Here is a 22,175-nt window from a genome sequence, read left to right as displayed (position 1 = left end):
GAAACACTGGGTTTTTTTCCACTCCAAGAGCCTTTGGCCCTCAGGGTTCTTTGCTTGTGAACAGCCCTCTTTGCAATGCTAACAGAAGTTATTAATGTGTAGGGCCTAAAAGAAAGATGCAGAAAAGAAACAGAAGAATTCACCATCTTTTTCTTTTCTCCATCATATCTTTGAAGCCCTTCTAAGCACAGGAGAAAGGAGTAAAGAAGCAGTCTAAATCATGTATGAGGCATATGCAGCAGATGTAATGCCTATAAATAAAGTTCAAGTGCTTTCACTGCAGCCACCCATTTGCAAATAGCCCCCACACTCTTTTTCAAGCTGCTACTCCCAGCTTACCCCCCACTTAACATGAATCACTGCCAGGCCCACCTATGGTGCAAATCAATACATCATGTTTCTCCTTTATCCCTTCCATCCAGCTCTTCCTTCTGTTTTACCCTCATTAGCACTTGATGTTTCAGCAGTAGTATTTACTGTGCCTGATAAAGGATATCCAACTTGAGAAAAAAGCGACTGAAACAGACGTCTCAGAATGAGGACTTCAGTGCAAGTGAGTTGATCTCGAAGTCTCTGAGCACATGCTTTAAATTCACAGCAGAACAGTCTTAACAGTCGGAGATAAGTAGTCACTATCATAAAAACAGTGAATCTACTCAATTGCAGGCAGTCACTTGTACAATAAAATAAACATTTGATCCTCCTGCATTTATGCATTTTCTCTGCTTGTATGCATGCAGGAGAGCAAGCATCTACCATTGTGTATAAAGTATGATTAAGGGCATCTGTTCCAGAAGGGAATCTAGAAAATACAGGAAGCAAAGTTAAACCAAACACATCTGACAGTTAGAGGGATTCCAGAGTAGCAACCTCCTGTATACAGTTTACACTGTGTTATGGATGAGAAGGGAAAGCAGACAGCAAGCCTTTAGGCACAAAAGAGTCTTAGCATAAAGTATGTACATAAACTTGTTAGCCAAGAAGTGACCAAGCGTGCTCTGTACAGATGTACTCTGTGAAAACTGTTATTTGCAAAACTCTGGCAGCTCCATGCAGGTGAAAAATCTCATTTAATGGCCTACAACTTGAACATTAGAAGACACTGTTAGGTTTCTGTTGTCCTCATGGACCACTCGGTGCTCATTTGTTACACACTCTTCCTGGCAGAGAAGCATTAGCCGTTGTTATTTTTATAGCCCACATTAGCTGCCTATATGAAACACCTCATTTGAGCTGATGTCAAGTCCTGCTCTGATATTTCCTAAATGCTTCATTCTGTAAGAAAAGCTGTACCTGATACTGACCCCAGCCTTACCCTCCCATTAGCTCAGTAGGTGGCAGCTGACCCAGACAAGGCATGGTAGTGGTTTTGGTTGTTTTCAAGTCATGATGCAGACATTGTAAGCAAGAGGTAAAGAGGAAAGTAAGACATGCAGACAGATCAAATTTAACAGACTCCATTTACTATTTATCAATTATTTTATCTATAGATCTGTTTAATAAAACAAACTATACTTTATATAATAGATTACTTCATTGCAGGTATTGCACTGCTGTATTCATCTCGGCACCATGGAAACATGATAGCAGGAGGTTACTGTATTTTTTTAAAAATATATAATTTAGCAGAATTAGACAAGCACAAGAGAATACTAACCATTTTAAATGGGTAATCTTATTTAAATATCCATGTCCATCTCATTTGAGCTCTACTGAATTAGAGAATCCAGAGTATTAGTACTGGACAGGGCTAAGGAAGGCTGCTTCTCTGCAAACATGCCCTTGACTACTGGCCTCCAAAGGCATTCAGCGGGTCATCAAATGTGCTCAGGATCTTGCTTTCAGATTTTGCTTCTGAGGCTGCTTGGGAAGATCTGGTTTTAGGAATAGGTATCTTGACTTGGCTGCTAGAGAAGATATCATCTAAAGAGGGGAACAAAAAAAATTTTTAATGAAAAGTGACTACTAAACAGAAGCAGCATTGTACACAAGAGACTCCATCACATAGCAGTGACTGCCAAGGACATTCTGTGATAAACAAATGCTTTCCTGCTACTTTCAATTCTGGATGCATTTGTAAGGACAAATGTGGGAGCTGATAGCTGTAAGATTTTTTTTTCTTCTCAGTAGACAGCGTTAATACTGGTATTTTATAACGTGTTCAGGCTCTCATAAGCATTTGTAAAGTACTAATAAATTAAAAGTTCCACAATGAATTCTCAAGTGGCAGATAACATCACTCTTATCTAGAACATTAGTATCTGAGGAACCTGAGAGATCCAAGAGCTGTGACGTTGTGGCTAAAAAAAAATCAGAGGAGGAAAAGATGGTAGTTGCTAGCAACTACTGTGGTGATATTCACTAACCACGAGTCTAATCTACAGCACAGTAAGAACATAATATAATTCCCCTGAGAAGAGACCATTGCTAAGATGCAAGAAGGCACACAGCTATAACCACCATCCTGATGAATATTCAAAAAGTCTGTCTACAGTCTTGAATCAAGGTCTCCCACCACCTTCCTCAATACAAGCTTATCTGTTATGAATAACTGGGACCACAAAGTGGAAAAATATCGCACTGCCATTAAGGCAGAGGACAACAATACATAGAAATTAAATCATCCCACACAGATAGCCTGGTCAGCTGCAGAGCTCACAGTCCTGCAATTCTTGCTGTGGCTAGAACTGCTTGTGTTTAGGACTGTTCTCATGAAAGAGATGAAACTGCTACCATACACATGCTGAGGGGTTGCCATGAGGTTTCCTGAGTGCACACAACAGTGCATCTTGTACTCTAAACTAAGAAATTTAAGATACTCGGATAATGCAGTGTAAAACCAAAAAATTGGAGTATAAAACCAAAAAATTACAAGACTTAGACATGAGGATCACTAGTGATCCACAAGGCCAGTGTAAATAGCACATAACTGGTCTTGAATCCCTATTAAGAAAACATGGGTGTTATACAGAGGTTAATATAGCCAATGAGTCTAGCTGGTCCAGAGCATGGTTCTAATAACACCAAGGTTATTAGAATATGGATTTGGTCCCCCTATGGGCCATTCACAAAGAGTTAGACTTGATGATCCTTGTGGGTCCCTTCCAACTCAGAATATTCTGTGAATTACTAATCCAGAGTACAAAACCTAGTATTTTAATCTTCAGCACGTAGCCTAACCTTGAGCAGAGGCCAAACACAATGTGGTTTACCACAATGTGTTTCCCTGTCTCTTTTCACTACTTCCAATTCAGCATGTGTCTGCCACTGTGCTGATCACAGGGATTACACAGGAATAATCCAGGACCACATTTCAGCACAACAGCAGTTTAGAAAGGTAGCAAAACAGAGTAATGCCCTATTGACATCACTCCAAAGCAAGAAGCTATCACATGGATTAGCTTTACAGCGGAGGGGAAGTACAGTGAGTACCAGAAGCAGTAGAGGTATCACTCCCTCTTTATAAAGAATCTTAAAGAACAGAAAAATTTTGCCCAGGGAAAACAGTATTTGTCAGAGTGCAAGAAAGCTCAGTCACCATTCTGAAGACAGGCAGAGGTGACATCAGCTATAAGGTAATCGAGGACTCTTGTGACTGGAAGGTGTGGTAAGACAAAAGAAAAGCAGCCTGCAGCCTTCATACCCCTCAAACTGCAGCTGAAATTTACTGATTCATTTGCAGCAGAAAGGTTCTCCTAAAACAACAATACACAGCTCTGTAAAAGTGCTACCACGATTACTTAAGCCAGCCCTTAATATGAAATGTAGGCAAGTGCCAGTTCCACAACTCTACTGCCAGCAGAACATCCTCATCTTCAGGCATCTCCCTGCACTCCTGTTGGTGTTCTGGAGCTCCACGGGCACTAAGGAGCTGCATACCTATGGCTGTACCACTGAACAGTCACCACTCTACAGGAAGAGATGTAGGTGCTTCAGGTGCTATAGGCATCAAGATCAGCTGTGACATCAAACACAAAGCTTTAGCACCGGAGTTGATGTCAAAAGTGGAAGTACAAACAACAGGTTCTGTTGTGGTTAATTTTCAAGTGGCACTCTACAACTGGTTTTTTCTACATTCAGTTCAGATTTTTGTGCCAAATATTTGGAAGGGGTAACTGCTTGGCAGATTCTTTCACTGACTATAGACTGCATGAAAAAATGTAAATTATTAAATCAAGATTTTTTTTAAAAATCATCCAATATGTATTTCAAATACCTTCCTAACAAACCTTTTTTCTATCAATCCAGAAGATTTTGAAATCTCAAAATGTTCATTCTCCAGCAAGTTTTCTAGCACATTTACAGACTTCAGCCATCAGGCTAAAGTGCTTAGCAGCAGTTCAAGTAAAACAGCAGTAAGTCAGGTTCAATTTGAGTAAGTTAGAGGAAATGAAGACTTGACAATAACCAAAGCTAGATTAGAAATTTTGTCTAAGAAAAGAAATACATGCAATCTTAAAGAAGAGCTTTGACCATGAAGAGCCTGAGAACAGTCACAGCTGAGAATCACATTACTTTCAGTATCTCTGTCGATATAGAAGAAAGGAGCATGCTTTGCCCATCATTTCACATTACTACTTGCTGTTTTTTCAACAAATTATACATGGCAAACCTTTCCTTTCAGGGGCAGTATCTGTAAATTGTCCTGGGTACATGAATCTAAACAAAAGCTTATGGGCTTCAGGGTCGTTAACACAATACTGAAGGTGGGATGGGCAGAGATGCTAATTTCTCATATCAGTGACTCATCTGAAAGTACAATACAAAAAGCTGTGCAAATTGAAATAGAGAATCTGTCTCAGATCTGTAACAATGTGAGATGAGTCTCTTAGAAACTTGTCCAGAGTAATTACCTACAGGAATTAAACTTTTCCTCAGAACAATTTTATACTCTCTCCTAAACTACTTAAATGCCATGCTAGTTCTACAAATCTACAAAGTTCTCATTCAAGGTTAAAATCCAAAGATGACCAGAGATTTCAGAGCAGTTGAAAAGTAAAAGAAAACAAAGGGTTCTAGAACATCTAAGATGAATGCAACTCAGGACAAAATTACAAGACTAGTAGCAAGATTTTTACTTATACATACACTTACCCATATCATCGTCAAATATGGATTTTTGTTCCACCTTCTTCTTGGTCTTCTTTTCTTTTGGTTTTGCAGTTAGATCCGCAAAAATATCAATGTTATCATCAAACAGGTTAGTCTCTGGCATTTTCTCTTTCATTTTGGTCATTGGCTTAATTGCCTCAGTAGCAAATATATCATCCTTGGAGAAAAACATAAAAGATCTCACCAATCCACAACACACTTAATGAGAATAGTCAAATTATCTGTACAGAGCAGCTGAGATGTTTAGAAGACTTGTGTTTCCTGGGCTTATCAGACAAAGGCTGAACTCAATGATCTGAGAGGTCTTTGCTAACCTAACTAGCAAGAAGTTTGAGACCCTTTTCCTCATGGGGGACTTGGCAGAAGTGCCTTAGCAGTGGACCGTACACAGGTCAAGCACACAGAGGCCTGTATCAAGTGCCCAGGCCACCAATTTGATTCCTTTTTTGAAAGTGTTATTTAGCTGCTGGGAATTGAACAGACAGTTAAAAAGTAAGAACCAAATACCCTATTATTCTGAAAAAGGTATGTTGTCACAGCACATTCAGTGCATGCCTGTTCTGTGTTAAGGCTCCACCTTTTAAAACACTGCTGCTAGTCAGGGGCTGAACAACCCAAGAATTTCTATATCCCAGCAGTGGAGCCAGATTGAGAGTTTACTTCATTCCCTTATTCTGCACACCCTATCCTATTCAGCAGCCTCCATTAAGCCTAAATTAGAGGGGTCTGCTTATAGCTCTGGGGAACAAAGAAACAACATGACAGATTGAGCCATTACCTCAAAGATATCTTGGGTGGTAGGGTCAGCTGCTTGGTGGACAGCAGATTTTAACTCCGTTTTTCCAGTTTTCTGAGAGGTGAAGAGAGAATCTTCTTCTTCCTCCAAAAAAGGTATAGGGCTGCTTTTTATTGAAGATTTTTGTTGTACAGGCTGGAAGAGATCATTGCTGTCCTGATCACCCAGATCAGGCTTTTTCTCCTTGCCCTTGATGGGTTTCTTAGCCATACTGTCTGGCATTCCCTCCTTCAACTTTGATTGTGCAGCTGGTCTGGATGTTGAGCTGCTTGTAAAAAGGTCTTCAGATTCAAACAGATCATCCCCATTTTCTGTGGATTGTGGAGGAAGGAGTTTGTTCGTCCCAGCAGACAAAACACTGCTGTGAGCTGGTAGTGACAAGCTAGAGAGAAAGCCATTTTCCTTGGACTCTGCTTCAGGAGCAAGAGGCTCCTTTATGTTCACTACTGCTGACGTCTGTTTTGGTAGAGAGAATTGTAACTCTTTAGTAGCATCCACCTCATCACCCACTTCAGCCTCTTGGGCAGCCAGACGGCGCGCCATTCTGCTAGGGGGTCTGCGCTTCCCTGGAACCCTGATCCTGGTCTGCAAGGAAAGTGGAAAAGCAAAGCAGGATCATACAGATGGAAAAAGCCCCACAGGACATTCAAGCTTGGAGTAGTTTGGAGAAAGATTCAGAAGTATAACCCAGGATTTCCGATTTGCTCCCCCTGGTCATTCCACAGCAGTGGAACTGGTGTACAAAAGCAACAGCACTCACAAATAGAGTCACAACAGGTCAGCAAGGCACTCTAGCCCCCTTGGCTTTAGGTAATACCTTAGTCAGCCTGTTATCTCGCTAATCTAGGGGCTTTTACAGTGCAGTTCAAGCCACGACTAATTATACTTTCCATGCAATTTCATTTTATGCTTAGCCTATTGCAGTTAATTGCTGCTTTTAAGGAAGCCCCCTTCAAGTTTCCATTACAGCCTCTGCCCTATCCCACATGGACAGGAGTATTTACATGGGTAGGAAATGGATCACTACAACCTCTTTTTCCCTTTTGTTAATTGCTTCATGCACTGTTCTTTGAAAGGGGAGGCAGAACACTGGGCAGGTTGCTTTGTTCCAGCCATTGGAAAAAAGTGCATTAGACTGGATATATTTACACTCAAACTTGAAAGGTTGAAGAAGCAATGATATGCCAAAATTACATCTAACCTGAGCCACAAAAAGCATTCACTGTATAGTTACCAAGACACTTCTTTTCAGATTACTTCTGGAAAAAAAAAATCATCGCTACACTAAAATGGACATTCAAGGTTGATAATATGCAGCTACAGGCATTCTATTCTTTGCAAACCTGTCTAAATATTTTAAAGTATCACAATAAGAGAGCTTTGTCTGTTGGAACAGGCTGCTATTAGAAACAACTATGCCTACAAAGTAATGCACCAGGCTGATGTACAAGCTTCAAACCCATCTGTCACTAAGGGGTCATGTCAGCCGTTGTGGTGATGGCTGCTGCATCTTGCCAAGTCATCTCTGCTGCTCATCTAGTAATGAACAGCCTCATCAGCATTAAAGGAAGAAAGAATCAAAGTTAAGATTTTGAATTATCTTACTCAAATTGCTGCTCTCAGGAAACCTCACAGACTTATAAAATCATAGGCACCTAGATGAAATCTTAACTACATGGCTGACACTCCCATTTTTTTTTTAAGAACCACTAAGTCTTTAATTGGAATATGCCTTTTTCAGTCCATAAAGTAGAAAGTATGAGTGCAAAACAAGTGAGTCAGGAGATAAATATTTACCATGTCAAAAGCTGTAACACCTCTTTTTATTTTCCTTTGTGTGAAAATGAAAGTTTTCTTTGAAAAAGAATTGAGAGTTACAGTTCAGGACAGCATGACATTTTTATCCAGAGAGTAGGTAAAGGTCAGCCTACAGCAGTGATGTGTTTTGGATAGCTTGTCAAAGCAGCTGCCTGTAACCTGTTTTATAGTTAGCCGAGCAAAACGTCTTTTTAATATTTCCTTAGGTTGGTGTCTCCTGGCATAGGACAAGATGTTATGTTAACATACCAATAGGCGAAATCCAGTATTTCACATGTATGTAGTACGCATGTGCTTTAAAAGGCACCAGGTATATGCGTAAGCCCCTTACTGAGCTAAGTATAGGTGCTAAGCTAGACTTTCTCTTCAGTGATCCACGGAAGTGAGAAGGGATTAGATTTTCACACTCCCATTTAGATTCAGATAAACCACACTGTTAGCAGAACCTGCATACCAAAACTCCTGCATGAGGACAGACTGTGTTTTTAATCCTCCTTCCTCTTATCCTAAATACCAAGGTTACCTTGTTGGCATTGTGCAAGGTGTCTGCTTGCATGGGCTGATCAAAGCTTACGCCGAGTTCTTCATTGCTTCCTGCAGCAGAGAAGGGTTCACTGTTCTGTACCACCTTGGGCTCATGTAATGGAGTGTCCAGCACTGGTAAGGGGGACTTGACATTGGAGACCTTAGGCATTGCACCAGGTAATAAGGCTGAGGGGTTAATAGCTAAGTTAGCCTACAAAACAGACAACAAAAACATACACACAAAAAGAGACCACATTACTACTGCTCCAGAGCAAGCGTGGCTCCAGAGAAGGAGCAAGAACTAGTGTATCTGGGTATTCAAGTTCTACTTCTAAAGTGCCTGGCTTTTCTCAGACCTAAGAACTTTTGTGTCTCCCACAAACTCTGTCTCACTAAAACTGTGGAGTGGTCAACACTATTATTCTGTGTAAGTGCTTCAGGAACAGCAGGGTCAAGTTATGCCAGACCAAACACCTATGTAGCTCAATATTCTGTTTGAGGAGACTGGTTCTGACTGTGAATGGTACTGTGATACAGACAGTTATTAGTTGTTTTGTGTGAGAAGAGGGACATAACCATAGCATCCCCCTAGGAGTCCCTGAACATGCTTAATAGTGCTAAGAACAACAGCAGTTCAAAGAGGAGCTCCCCCTCTGCCCCCCCAATATGAGTAAATAGTGCTGCTTAGAGTCAGGACTGAAACAGAAGGAGGAAATAATATTAAACATGCAATACAGAAAAAGCAATCAAAAATATGCCATCTGAAACAAATAATAATGTTGCAAGAATAAGGTAAGGAAGCAATAAGATTTTGGTTCAGGGAAAGCCATCAGTGAGGCAAGGAAAATTTTCTTTTATTTTTTGAAAGTTAAAGTGCCAGTAAAGTTAATTACTTGTAGCTTTCCAATCCGAGATGAAGGCTCTTTGGTTTTAATGGGAACAGGACCTGTAGATTTCTGCACAAAATTACATTGAATTAAACAAGTTGATAAGTTGTTATCAATCCAACCATAGTTTTCATTTTAATATATGTACAGAAAGCAGCTAATTGCTTACCAATTTCTTCTGAAGATAACATGTTATCATCACATTCTACCATTACAGCTATAGTCACTAAGTTTTCAGTTTCCCACATGCCATGGCCCCAGCTTCATTGTCACATTTCATTCACCCGTCCTTCTACCCAGTATGCCAGAGTAACTGAACAACATCCATCTTCTCCAGGTCACTGCCATCACTAGGCAAATCAAACCAGGACAGCTATTTTCTCTCTCCTTGTTTATTCTGTCCTCTAAAATCCTTTGAAGCCATATTGCCAGGCAATGATCTAACGTTTCTCTTTGTGACTGGCTATAATTGGGCTACAGACTTCAGTGAAGCCTACACAGAAGCCACGAGGGCTTCAGAATTGTTCCACTCAGACTTCAAGGAAAACAGCTTCAGAGAAGTGAGTGTTCCTCTAAAAATAATAGGCCAGTAGCACTAGAAAGAAGACTAGGCTAAAAGAGCAAGAGCAGCTGTTTGGTCTGAAGACTTGGGTCAATTCTAGGACTTAAGGAATGAATCAAATCAGCTAAGATGCACTTTCCAGGGCTTGCTCTCCAGAAGTTTGTAGTCTGCATGGTTCTGTGAACTAGGTAAAAACTGCTGTTGGTATGACTGGACAGTCAGAGCTCCTTCAGCTAGGTTGAAGTGACTGAGATTTTGCAAGGGTTAGGACACTGGTTTGAAGGGCTTGACAGCATGACAGAGTATCCTAGTATCTGAGGAGATTGTTCTCTACTTAATTGCCTGTGGTGTTCAGTTTAACCTCCAAGCGGCTGAAACCATTCCTATAGCAGGCTGTCAGTTGCTACAAAATCCAGGAAGATGAACCTGGTTCTACACTTCAAGGAACACTTTACAAAAAGGGAAGATGTGCTAATTACCTAATTACTAGCCCTACAGGCATGCTCTGTGTTCTTCAGTCCAGGGGAGAAAAACAACTCCCACTCTCTACAATAAAAATCTAGTCTCCTACACATGAAAATCCATCAAGCAGTACTAGTGAGGCACAGGCCAGAACGCTGGGCCAGATCACCTCTCCCAGAGACTCTTGATTCTGCAAGATTAGGGACAGGAGTCTTGTTTACTCACCCTAAAGACTCCAAGATAAGAGTCTCAACTGACACAGATTTGTGCTGCAAGCCCTGATCTCCTTTCTGAGAAAGGCTACCTTTAAAGATCACATTCACCCCAACAGTCACTGGCACTTGAGAGAAGAAACAACTCATTTTCAGTACAACTGGACCTAGGGTGTAGCTCTTCTCTGCCATTTCACTTTTTAAAGTGTGTGTACAATGAATAAAACATCAATAACATTTAAACTTCTTGCTATTAACAGTGCACCTGCTGATAAGCAGAGAAGTTTGGCCATGCATTGCTTGCTGCCTGGCAGCCAGTGAATCCAGGCATTAGTTTTCATCTTTCCAACACACTTCCTTAAAACAGGATGACACATCTCCTTTTTCTTTGCATGCTGTTCAAGGCACAAGATTTAAGTACTTGCCTCTGTAGTTGCTGCCTTCAGAGTCTCATCTTGCTTGGCACTTAAAGCATTTTCTAGGTTACTGCTCACTGAAGAAGGGCCAACACTGGTCTGAGGAGTTTTCTTCTCGGCCATTTTCTGAAAGCATTATGGGCAAAAGTTAACATGAATGGGGTAAAAAGAATGGTGTGCAGATCCAAAAAAAACCCCCCAAACCTCAAAAGAACTCCGGCAAAAATTTAAAATTTTTAATTTTAATAAAGGGGAATTTTAAAAATCTGGCTTTTAACTGAACAGAAATCTAGCCAAATCTGCATCTGTTCAGTCCCTATGTCTTCAGGGTCACAATGACCATTTCTGTTCTCTCAAAAAGATTCGAAAAGTCATTTAATTTCTTGTGGGTATACAAATGGAGAAAATCTCTTCCATACACTTCTTTCCAATCTCTTTTATATAAGTAATTTACAATAGAGAAACAGGTACCGGAATGTTTGTTTTAGCAGTAGTGAAGAGATCATCCTCATCATCATCCCCAAAAAGCCCTCCTCCAGGTGATAGCTTCAGGACACGGTTTGCAGACTAAAGAAATGAAAGATAAAGAAAAGATGTGTCACAGATCCAAAGCACATCTCTTTCAGCCCATGATGCCAGAATATAACTGACATTAGCATTTGGCCCTCTCTGGAAATCAGTGACTTCTAAGCTGTGTCCACACAGGGAACACCAGTTCACAGAACACTTCAAAGACTGTTTTTAAATAGGAGGTTCAGAGGAGGGCTTTGAACTCACCATTGACTTCTTGGGGCTGGCAAAGAGGTCAACGTCTGGGTCATTGTCCTTCTGAAGTTTGTGACTGAAGAGAAGCTCTTCATCTTGAAAGACCCCAGTGCTTTTGGGCCGAGTACCTTTCTCAGAAGCCTGGAAGGAGAGGAGAAAGGATCACACAGTGAGAAACTCCCTCTCTGAGGTTATCTGCCTCATGATAAGGCAGGTAGATTTGCCTATCAAAAATGTTAAGTTCATAAATTACCATTCTGATTTTTCATTTCAGCACCTTAATCACTTTGTGACTACTATATGCTAACAAATGAGAGCTTTGAAGGAAATATTTGAATGGATTTCTATTTTTCCACATTCATAGGACAGATGTGGCTTCTTTCAATCATCTTCCAGTGTGCTCCCCACAAAAAACCAAACACAGTATTCATTCACAAGTAGTAAACAAGGGCCCAAGCTAACAATCTATTTTAACTCAGAAGCTGCTCTGAACACTGATTTTTCTCCAACAGTCATCTATTTCTTTCAATTCCAAGGGCTTTAGGATTGGCTGCTTACTTTACATGGTCACACTAAGATGACAAAACCTTGTGGTACACTGTAGTATATAGTTTGTACCTTTCAACACTAATTCAGACTTTCAGGAAAAATTTCAGTACATTTACATCAAGTAGAAACAAGAATATTGCCAGAGGGTCAAAGATATTGCAACTGAAAATTCCAAGTCCACCTCTTGATGGTATACACTATATCAGAAAAGCCAGACTAATAATTCGGTAGCTGGAAGCTTTTTTAAAAAATGAACACACATACTTGAAAAACAGAAGTAAACATAGGATTAATTATTGCTGAATCTATGTCTGAAAGCATATAGCCAGCAAGCAAACTGTAACAATGTAAAAAAAAAAAAAAAAAAAAAAGGGGTAAACCACAAGGCTTAAAACTCCACATCCTTTTACTTCCTAGTATCTTTGACCTTGAGGAGTAACTAAAGAGTCAGTTCTGTAAAGCAAAAATCAAGTAGCTGCACCAAACATCTGTATAGATTTATTTTCATATTAGCATGCAGTAAAATGCTTTCAAGTTAGTGGGACAGGAAAATTTACAAAAGGATTCAGGATCATAAGGAAGAGCAGGAATAATTTCTCACCCAAGAATCTGGAAGGTTAGAAATTGAGGAACATCAGTCTGCATGACATGAAGAGAGGGAAAGGTAAAAACAAAACCTTGCCTAGAAAAGCAGAGATGGAAATACCATTTCCCAGTGTTCAAGAACTTCCTTACACTCACCACATCAATTCCTTTCTGTGCATTTTTTATGCCATCATCATCTTCCAGTCTCTCCTCCTCTTCCTCCTCAAATAAGCTTAACACTTTCTTAGCTTGGCTTTTCATATCTTTCTCCAGAGCTGGTGGTGATGTTGCAAACAGATCTGAACTCCCAGCTGGCTCTGAAGATATTACTGCAAAAGGCTCCACCAAAGAAGAAAAAAAAAGTAATACATCAGCCTGTTATTTATTCCAGGTTTGCCCAAAAATCCTGCTAAGCTTTTTTGGTTAAATACCAGCAGTGGTCAGAGTTCTGCAGTCATTACCAAGCAGGAAACTGCATTCAAATAATTTTCCCCAAGCAGACAGAATATGAATATGCAGGTGAGCAAGAGACAGTTGACAAAGAAAAGCACACACATTTCAGCTCTTGAAAGGAAGACAAATTTCCTCCTCTACCCTACCCTGTGGCACTATTGATAAGCAGCTTCCTGCATAAGGTTTTCTCCTCATCTCTATGTCAGGCTGCATGTGCACCACAAGGTTGCAGTAATCAGCTTTGCCACTCTCTCTGAGTTACCCAGCTCATACCACTTGGGATACTTTAGAGTGAACCTTAAATGTGCTCAGGAAAAGTGTGAAGATTAAGAACTACAATGGAAATTCATCAACTGGTAATTCCTCAAGAATTACTCAGTAAGACTTATGCCCAAGATCAGTTCTGCTGAAGCTTCTGCAATAACACACTCAATACTCATTGATACTGTTCTGTAACAGTATTGCCCAGCAGAAATTCACCATCCTGAAGGCCATAACAACATTTATTACTTTATAAATCATCACACATTATGGTGAAACAAATTTACTGAGCTTGAAGAAAAATCTATATATTAATACAGGCTATGTTTAAGGGAATGCTCTGTTCAAGTAAATTAAGATAACCCAACTCACTCTGGGGGAAAACCAAAACAGATTCTGCCTACCTCCTTCCCCCCAAAAAACCCCAATCCCTCTCAAGGACATCAGTTAGGAAAAAACTTTTAAATGTCATTTAATCAATTTGCTGTTTGACTGACAAGTGATTTTGCTAAATGGAAACAGAGTTACTCTTTCCTCCAATCCAGAAAAATATTTCTGTGCCAGAGCAGCACTGTTTGATTGTGGTTTTCTGTTTTAAACTGAATCTTTACCAAACTTCAGATTAATGTAAGAAAATCCCTCACTTTTTCCTTTGTTTGCTGCCCTGCAACGTCTGTTCCTCGAGGCACAGGAGCTGCTCCAGGCTCTTCTGAACACCACAGTGTATCTTCTGCCTGGTTAGACTTCACTGTTTTATCTGGCCGATCTTCCTTTTCCTCCTTTTCTTCTTCATTAAAGGTAGGTGGTGCTTGTGCTGGTTTTACTTTCTCCTGCAAAATTAGGAGAATGTCGGCAACATAGAATTGGTGATTATATATAAAAAGAGTATGCTGCATGGGACAGCAGAGTCCCAGTTTGCCTACTGCAGAGGTCTAGGACACTGGCAACACATGTGACTTCTCCTATTTTCCTCCCATGGGACATTCTGGTTTGTGACTTTTAATTTCCTGTATTATGGTTTTTGAATCTGGTTGAAGAGTGCCAGGAAGCACATATACAGAAATCCCCACTACAGATACAGCTCTAGTAAGTCCTTGCATCTCCTACTCTCAATTCCAAAGCACAACCAGACAGGCTAAGCTTGTAAGACAGAGCATGGTATGAGTACACGAAAGGGAGGGCAGTAAAGAAGCCTGTTTACACATCTGAATCACATTGGGTAGGGAAACATGAAGGGTTAACTCTGGCTACTGAGTCAGCAGTAAGCTGTTTGTTCCTTTTAGTGTTATTTAATGCTTGAGAGCTTTCAAAACATCCTTAGGAAGGGCTTTTAGCATAAACCAAACAAATTTAGGGTAAGTGGTCAAGAAAATTTTGAAGTCTCTATTAGGCTGATAGTAGTAAGAGTGTACGTGTAAGAATTCAGACTTCCCATTTCCCAATGTTCCCATTCCCAATTTGCTAGAGTTACCATTGTGTAAAATGAGTTAGATTTATATTCAGTACCTAACAACAAAGACAGACTGTAAAAAGACTAAGTGTTCCATGTTAGTTTTAAAAGAATGGGGAGTTACCACTGCAGCCTTAGCAGCTGAAGGAAGTAGCGTTGATTGAGAGCTGAAGAATGATTCTCCATTAATATCATCATCTTCAAATAACAATGATGGCTTCTGTGGCTTTCTTTGGCTGCAGTGAGAAAGAGAAGAAAGCGGAACATTTAGTGGCCATGCGCTGCATCTATTTAAGTGTCACTTAGGACCATCATTTGCAGCAAGTGCTCCCAGATCCAGCACTTGGCTTCCTCTCTGTCCCAACAATTCTAACATCTTCTTTCTTGCCTGCAAAGCTTTCTGCAGAAGTGAAGATAAAAAAAGGTCAAGAGGATTTTATATCACTGGCATAGAAATGGAAAGGCCAGTTCAGTGGTGGCAAGGAGATTGATCCACCACAGATAGAAAAGAGCCCAGCACTTCCCCTTCCTACTCACACACCCCTGCTTCCTCCTCAGCAACAGTACCAGGAACAAACACTTGCAGTACGCCTGGGTCCATCTGGTTTTGAAAGGGCTGCTGGGCTGTTCTGAATAAATGCCTCCCCATTCCCCTCCCAGGACTGTCACCTCTCTTTAGTGATTGCAAATAAATCATCCTCATCCTCTTCCTCAAAGAGGCTTGTTGTCTTCACATCTTTGGCCTGACTGACAGTGCCAGCTGGTTTTGCAGGGTCTTCTTTTCGGCCATCTTCAGAAGGAGGTTTAGCTGGCTTGGAGACATTCCAGTGTTCCTTAAAAAGAAGGAACAAGTTTTCTTTTGTCTTGGTCAAAGACAGTTTGCAATCTTCTCTATAAGGAACATTTACTCATCTTGGCAGTCCTTTCATCTCGCTACTAGTTTACTTAGCTGCCTGCATTTTAGCCACTGTAATCTGACATTGCTCAGGCTTTGCAGAGGGTCTGGTCACCTTTTGACACACAGTACTAATCCAGCAAAATATGGTACACACACTTTGTTAGAGCTGCTCTTGACAGCTGAGGTCAGTGTCAACTGCAGCATCACAGGAGTAGGGTCACTCAGTAGAATCTGACTGGAGCCACTTTTACATAGTTAGCAAGTTTGATGTATGGGAAAAAACAAGAAAAAAGGAAAAAACCTACCACATATACACCCAAGACACCTCATTACTGGAGTGCTCAATGCTGCACTTACTTCCTTCAAACTACTTCTCCCCCAAGCACACACCTCCTCCCACAGCTACCATTTATTCAAGTCTACACACCAAACAAAATACTTCTGCCTCATTTGTTTTGCTATTCCCAGCATTTCAAGTGGTTTCCCCAGCTCCCCACCTTTGTTTATCCTCTTTGTAAAAGGGACTACAGGCATGACAAAGTTTGAACTTGGTTTATTCTACATTAAGATAAAAATGCATCTAAAGATGTTACTGTTCTCTACTAAACAAGCAATTACAGGACAAGTAATAAAGTCTATGCAACAGAGTAATTTCGAGAGGTAGAAGGACTAAGAAGAGTCTGGATCCTATTCATATGAGCTAATTCAGAGGTTTCCAGACAAGTTTTTAATTTTTAAGTTTTTAATCTAATTTTAGTGTCTTTGGCTTTCATTTAAGATGAAGCACAGTACCTAGCCCGTCCCTGGAAGAGGGCTGCTCTATGGGAAGCCTTGTTATTTATGTATCATTTTCCCATCCCTAGATTTAAAAAACCAAAACAGCCAAACAAAGGAAAAAACACCAAAACTTAAGCAAATAAAATTCCAATAAACAAAACCACATGCATAAGAAACTCATCTCAAAACAAAGAAAACCTCAACATATATCAATCTAGAACTGCTAAACATTCCTTACAGAATTTAAAGCAGTAAGAACAAACTTATTTTTCCCTTTTACTGTTTTTAAGTCAGATGTGTTGGCAGCAGTCTCCATTTGCTATGAAACTTTCTATAAATTACATTGAAAATACTGATTTTCTCTTCCACATGACTTCTATTACCTAGATCCTGTGAAAATTTGGATCAAGGATCAGCCTCCTTAGTTGCAAACAAATCAAAGGATTGGGGTAGGCATGGAATGTGGACACAGCAGAATTGGTCTGTGGTTCCCTTCTCTAAACTTTTATGCTTTGCTACACATAAAGCCCAGAAACCCCTTTCAACCAAATCTCATTCCTCAGTACCTCCTCATCACTGCTGAACAACAAGCTGGAAGCTTTCTTGAGAGGCCCTGACTGTTTTGCTCTCTCTTCTGGGGGCTTTTCCTGGTGCTTCTTGTCAGGTCCCACACCAAAGAGATCCTTAAAACAAAATAAAATACAACATTATTAAAAAATCGAAAGCCAAAGCCAAATGAAAAGCTCATTGAGAAATCATCTGCACGTATGATACTGGTGCCATCCACTTCCCATATAAGCAGGAGACAGAAATGGTGTTTTTTAAGACAATTTCAAGTTTAACACCATATTCTGGTCCAAGGAATCCTACACATACAGCGTTTGATAGACCAGAAGCCTGTACCCACACAGCCTGGCTCCGGCCCACAGATCCTCCACCACAAGACATGACCAGCAGCCAAAATTCACCACTCAGCAATTCTGTGGCACAGCAGCCAACACAATGGGGCATTGTTTCTTACCCATATAATGAAACGGAGAATGAATCCTATTCTAAGGACAGGCATTAAGTGAGCTGAACAACTACCACTGGGTAAAAAGATTAAAAAACCACACACTAATTCAAATTTTTTAAGGTTTCTTGCACAAACTTGTGCTCTGACCTCTGTTTCCATAGTAGCATTCACAATTCTTACACACCGAAGAGTGAGCAAAAAGGAATTCAACAGCCATGACAAGAGAAGCAAGAAGTCATCCATGTGACAGGTAGTACAGGTTTAGAATAGAACAGCTTCTTGAAGCTCAGATTTCTTCTACTGCTCAGTGGTTCTCTAGTTTTATCAATCAGAGGGATAACATCTTTCATGTTTAGGTCCAGAAGTGAAATGCAGTGACTGCAAACTACTTAAAAGACCTCAAGAACTTGCAAGACTCCTCACTCCCACCCTCCTCCACAGTGCTGTCCACATGGTCAGAACTGCTGCACAATGCAAGATCAATTTAATGCTCCATTTGCAAGCCCAGTGTTGTCAATTTCTGAATACTTTCTGCTGCATTTGCAACAGCCTGTGCAGGTGGCTTCCCACACAGAGGCAGTATCAGGAAGCGGTACTTACCTCTTCATCATCATCAAACAAGGAAAGTGGAGTTTTTGTCATGGACTTGCTGGTGGGGAGAGATGTAGCTTTTGACTTCACAGGTTTACTCGATGAAAACAAATCCTGTGCAAACCAAAGAGATGTCACTTTGTAAAGCAAAGCTATATGTTTTAGAACTCTAAAGGGAACATTAATGTTTTTCCTTATGAAAAAAGATGTTTAGAATGCCTATGAAGTAGTGGATGCCTTATCTGATGTACCAATCACTTGCAACTGCACATGGATTTTCCCTATCTTTGCCAATTAATTGCTAGCTGAAAGCCAAAATGAAACATACGCAGCCTTTAATGATTCTTACTCTTCATTTGCTGCTCCTTCCTGTCTTCAGGCTTTTAATTTATTGCCTGTGTGTACCACTAATGTTTAACTCCCTGAAGACAGAGAAGACAATCACACAGCTTTCACTCTTGAAGCAAGAGGAACTTTCAGAACAGCTAGGGGTAAGTGCATGGATGTCAGCTTTCCCAATCCTAAAAAACGCATAAAGAGTCCCCAGATGTGAGTGACTCTCAGGACGACTGAGATCCCAAGGATTTCTGTAAGGATTTCTCAAAGAAATACTCACTTCAGAATCTTCCTCATCAGAGAAAAGGCCCCTCTGTTTTCTTGGAGGTGTTTCAGATAAAGGTTTGAAGTCCTCACCTGAAGATGGTTGACTCTTTAGGACAAAGAAAGATACTGCATCAGCACCCATTTAGATTCAGTAAGGGCTGGCACATCTATGACATTTCTTTTTGCAGTAGCCAGGAGGGGGTATGGCCAGGACCCAGAAGTTATTTTATGCCACCTCATGTCATTGCTGGGGACAGGGGGAAGGGAGTCTTTTCCAAGGAGAAGCACTCTCTCTGAGTCAGCTCAGCATGGCAGAGGAATCATTTGCCTTTTTTGTACCTTCCCTCATTAGTATTGCTGCTATTGCTGTTTGCTTTCTTATCTCATTGCTGTTTCAAGTAAATTGGTTTGATCTCAACCCCTGATCTTTACCTTTTGTGCTTTCAATTCCCCTCTTTTGCCCCCGTGAGAGAGGGGTGGCAGGAGTGAGCGACAGCATGGTTGCAGTGGGGGCACTAAATTAGGAAGTACCTTTCCTAAACCATGACAGACCCCTGCTAAGAGGCATGCTGATGGCAAAATCCCAGCAGCTGAAAAGACACAACCCAGGCTTGTCACCTGTGCGCTGAAGTCCAAAACTTATGTGCTATGCACAAGTGACTTGCAGGTCTTACCACAGGCCTCCTCTGCCACACCATCCTTCTCAGCAGAAGAATGTATGCGCCAACTCATGCCACGCCTCGTGAGCTAAAGGAAAATGTTTTTTTAACAAGCTGTGCTTCATAAAGGACAAGGGCAGTTTGTGCCAGCCATCATTTCCTGCATTATCACAGCACAGCCCCAGCCTGCCACCAGCTATATTACCATTAAACTTGGAATGATCCCAGACCCAAGCACTGCTGTCATAAAGCTTGGAGTATAAAACAGCTCTCTCTTCCTGACTGAGCAGGAGGGATGCTGCTAAATCAGTTCTCATCCTCTTCTCCAGGAAAGCCAAGTGCTGTGAGATCCCTCCTGTCACTGCTCCTGCTTCACTGATACTCTTGTAGTGCAGCAGAATTAGAAGCTGGCTTTGGCCCCTGTGCTCAGGTGCTTCTCATAGGACAATATGGAGAAAGTGCTACAGCAGTTTGCATTAGACATCTCCAGCATTTTACTTCTCAGTCCAGAGGGGAGAAGAGTCACTGCAGCTAATTATGTTCAAATACATTGGACAGAAAGTATAAAATGAGTACATACAGTATCTACTATAGAAGCAAAAAGCATTGCTACTTTCTTCAAGGCACTGTTCTGAAAGTGGAGTGAATATATGTGCTCAATACCACATTCAAAGCTTTCTACAACTTAGAGGAGTTTTCAGCTGAAAAACAGTTTTCTAAACACTCCAAGTTTTGTATATGCTTAGGGAGAACTGTGACACCCACCTTCCTCTCCCATAAAACACACAAGCTATGGGTTACCAGTTAAGTTGCTGTCAGTGGCTGGTGTAAGAGCAGAAAGTCTCTGCAGCACAGAACTGTGACACCGAAGGTTCGTAACCCAGGCTGGTTTCATTTCAGCCAGGAAATTCATAAACATTTTTTATTTTCAGAGGCTTCTCATTTTGCTCTCATTTCAATCCTGCCTTAATAAGATTCTTTCAATCACTGCCCACGCAAATAAAAACCTCAAATAAACCCCAAGTTTAAAAGGCAAGAGACATTTAATGACCACTGACGCACTGAATTATGGAAGACCCTGTGAACCTAGTCCTATTTCATAAATATGTCACTTTCATAGCGTTGTATATGGAAAGACTACTTCAGCTGCAGTAGAAACTTCGTCCTAAAACCTATAATCCATTTATATGCCATTACCTTTTTTTCTGTGATTGCCTCCCTATGGCTTTCTGTTTCTTTAGTTGTGCCAGCAACCACAGAAGGAATGGGAGGTTTCTCCTTGAATAAATCACCTTCTTCATCATCATCAAATAGGTCAGTTGTGGACTTGACTACATAAAGAGACCAAACAAACAGGGACTGAGGAATCCAGAACAAGAGAAGATAAAAGAGTCTCAAAAGATACCATACTGTTTAACCATGACCAACATCAGGAGTCTTTGAGAGAAAAAGCCAGACAAGCTCTCCAAGTGAAACACCAGTTACCTGAAAGCACTGGTGACAGAATATGCAGTCAAGCAGCTGAGTCAGCTGGCACCTCTAAAGGCAGTGTTTTGTATTGGCTTAGCACAGGCCTAGACCCTACTAATGGGGAATGTTGGGCACAAAGATTCAAGGCTGTGTGAATAAAGCCTGTACCAATTCCCTGATTCAAGTCTAGATACTGCCCTAGTGGTAGAGGAGCATCCTTAAGAGAGAAAAGTCAGGGGAGAACATGTACAAACAAACCAGCCCAACCACCCTGATAAAAAGAAATACCAATGACAAAAAAACCCTCTACAATGGAACACCAAAAACCAACCAAAATCACAACCCCTGAAAACCCAAGTGGAAGTAGCAGTGATGAAGGTTTAAATTTTATAACTCATTGGTTCCTAACAGTTTGAATTTTTATGACCTTCTGTGTTTAATCTTTCACCACAAATGTTTAGAGGTACCTGGATCTGGAGGCTTTTTAGTTGCTTCCACAAAGAAGTCATCATCATCATCATCATTATCAAATAGAACGACTTTCCCACGTTGTTTAGGAGTTTTTTCTGTGCTCTGTGCTGCAGGCTTCTTGTCTTTTCCCCCAGTTACAGTGGAACTAAACACATCACTTCCTCCTGCAGGTCAGATGGGGGCAGAATAAAAATCAAAAGAACATTGCCAGAGTTACCAAAAAGCTGAACTTGTGCCGCAGTAAGTGACATCAGGTACAGTTTCCATCTCAGCAACTTTTAAGGCAACAGTGCCACATCAAAAGCATTAGCTAGACACATTCTGATAAAGCCAAGTCACAGACAGCCCCTCACTCTCACTGCAGCTACTTCTTCCTCAAACCTGCTCATCTTTCCTAGGAACAGCAGCCAGGCTCTGTGCTGAAGCTAGAAGACTCAGTAGTCCTACATTGTTGCCCCTATGGACTTCCCAAACCAGAATCCTACTCTAATAACTAGTACACCACACCACTGTGGCCCAATAGAAGTGGTAAGGCACTTGGGGAAAGGGAAGGACAGGTGACTGAGCTTTCCCCAGGAGCCACGCTTGCCATATGAGCCCACCAGCCGTACTGCGGCACGAGGTTGGGTTTGGTGCGAGATCCCTGCGCACACCCCATACAGTGATTAATCAGAGCCAGCCAGAGCAGCTGCTCCTTCTCCATCTGCCATGGAAACATCCAGCCTCAGTGGCAAGTGCGTGATCATCTGCAAACACTTCTAAGCCTTTTAGCTTCCCATGTGCAGATGTTTGGAAATGACACAGAGGTGGGGAGATACTTAAATGAAAGTCTGGCAGA

At 41.0% G+C, this 22,175-nt stretch overlaps 1 protein-coding gene across 5 annotated transcripts in view; it reads right to left on the bottom strand.

The window, feature by feature from the left end:
* Positions 1-373: 373 nt before the first annotated feature.
* The window catches only part of WASHC2C (WASH complex subunit 2C), a 33,247-nt gene continuing 11,445 nt past the window's right edge, over positions 374-22,175 (bottom strand). For 4 of the 5 annotated variants that reach the window (XM_066191284.1, XM_066191283.1, XM_066191285.1 and 1 more), the window contains 17 exons: positions 21,334-21,501; positions 20,594-20,727; positions 18,751-18,843; positions 18,144-18,248; positions 17,095-17,211; positions 15,523-15,686; positions 14,978-15,089; positions 14,048-14,233; positions 12,846-13,028; positions 11,568-11,696; positions 11,262-11,357; positions 10,800-10,916; positions 9,145-9,207; positions 8,250-8,462; positions 5,891-6,493; positions 5,095-5,269; positions 374-1,923 (listed from right to left, as the gene is read on the bottom strand). In XM_066191284.1, the coding sequence (XP_066047381.1) occupies positions 1,787-1,923; positions 5,095-5,269; positions 5,891-6,493; positions 8,250-8,462; positions 9,145-9,207; positions 10,800-10,916; positions 11,262-11,357; positions 11,568-11,696; positions 12,846-13,028; positions 14,048-14,233; positions 14,978-15,089; positions 15,523-15,686; positions 17,095-17,211; positions 18,144-18,248; positions 18,751-18,843; positions 20,594-20,727; positions 21,334-21,501 (2,795 nt within the window). In that variant the 3' untranslated portion in view covers positions 374-1,786. The remainder of the gene's footprint in view (positions 1,924-5,094; positions 5,270-5,890; positions 6,494-8,249; positions 8,463-9,144; positions 9,208-10,799; positions 10,917-11,261; positions 11,358-11,567; positions 11,697-12,845; positions 13,029-14,047; positions 14,234-14,977; positions 15,090-15,522; positions 15,687-17,094; positions 17,212-18,143; positions 18,249-18,750; positions 18,844-20,593; positions 20,728-21,333; positions 21,502-22,175) is intronic. The other variant, XM_066191286.1, reaches the window with a different exon arrangement.

This window comes from Chamaea fasciata, unplaced genomic scaffold (genome assembly GCF_029207755.1).
Source record: "Chamaea fasciata isolate MVZ Bird 193981 ecotype frontalis unplaced genomic scaffold, bChaFas1.0.hap1 SCAF_9, whole genome shotgun sequence".
NCBI classification, from domain to species: domain Eukaryota; kingdom Metazoa; phylum Chordata; class Aves; order Passeriformes; family Sylviidae; genus Chamaea; species Chamaea fasciata.
The sequence above is the reverse complement of the archived record's forward strand: the minus strand, read 5'-3'. Positions and strand labels throughout refer to the sequence as shown.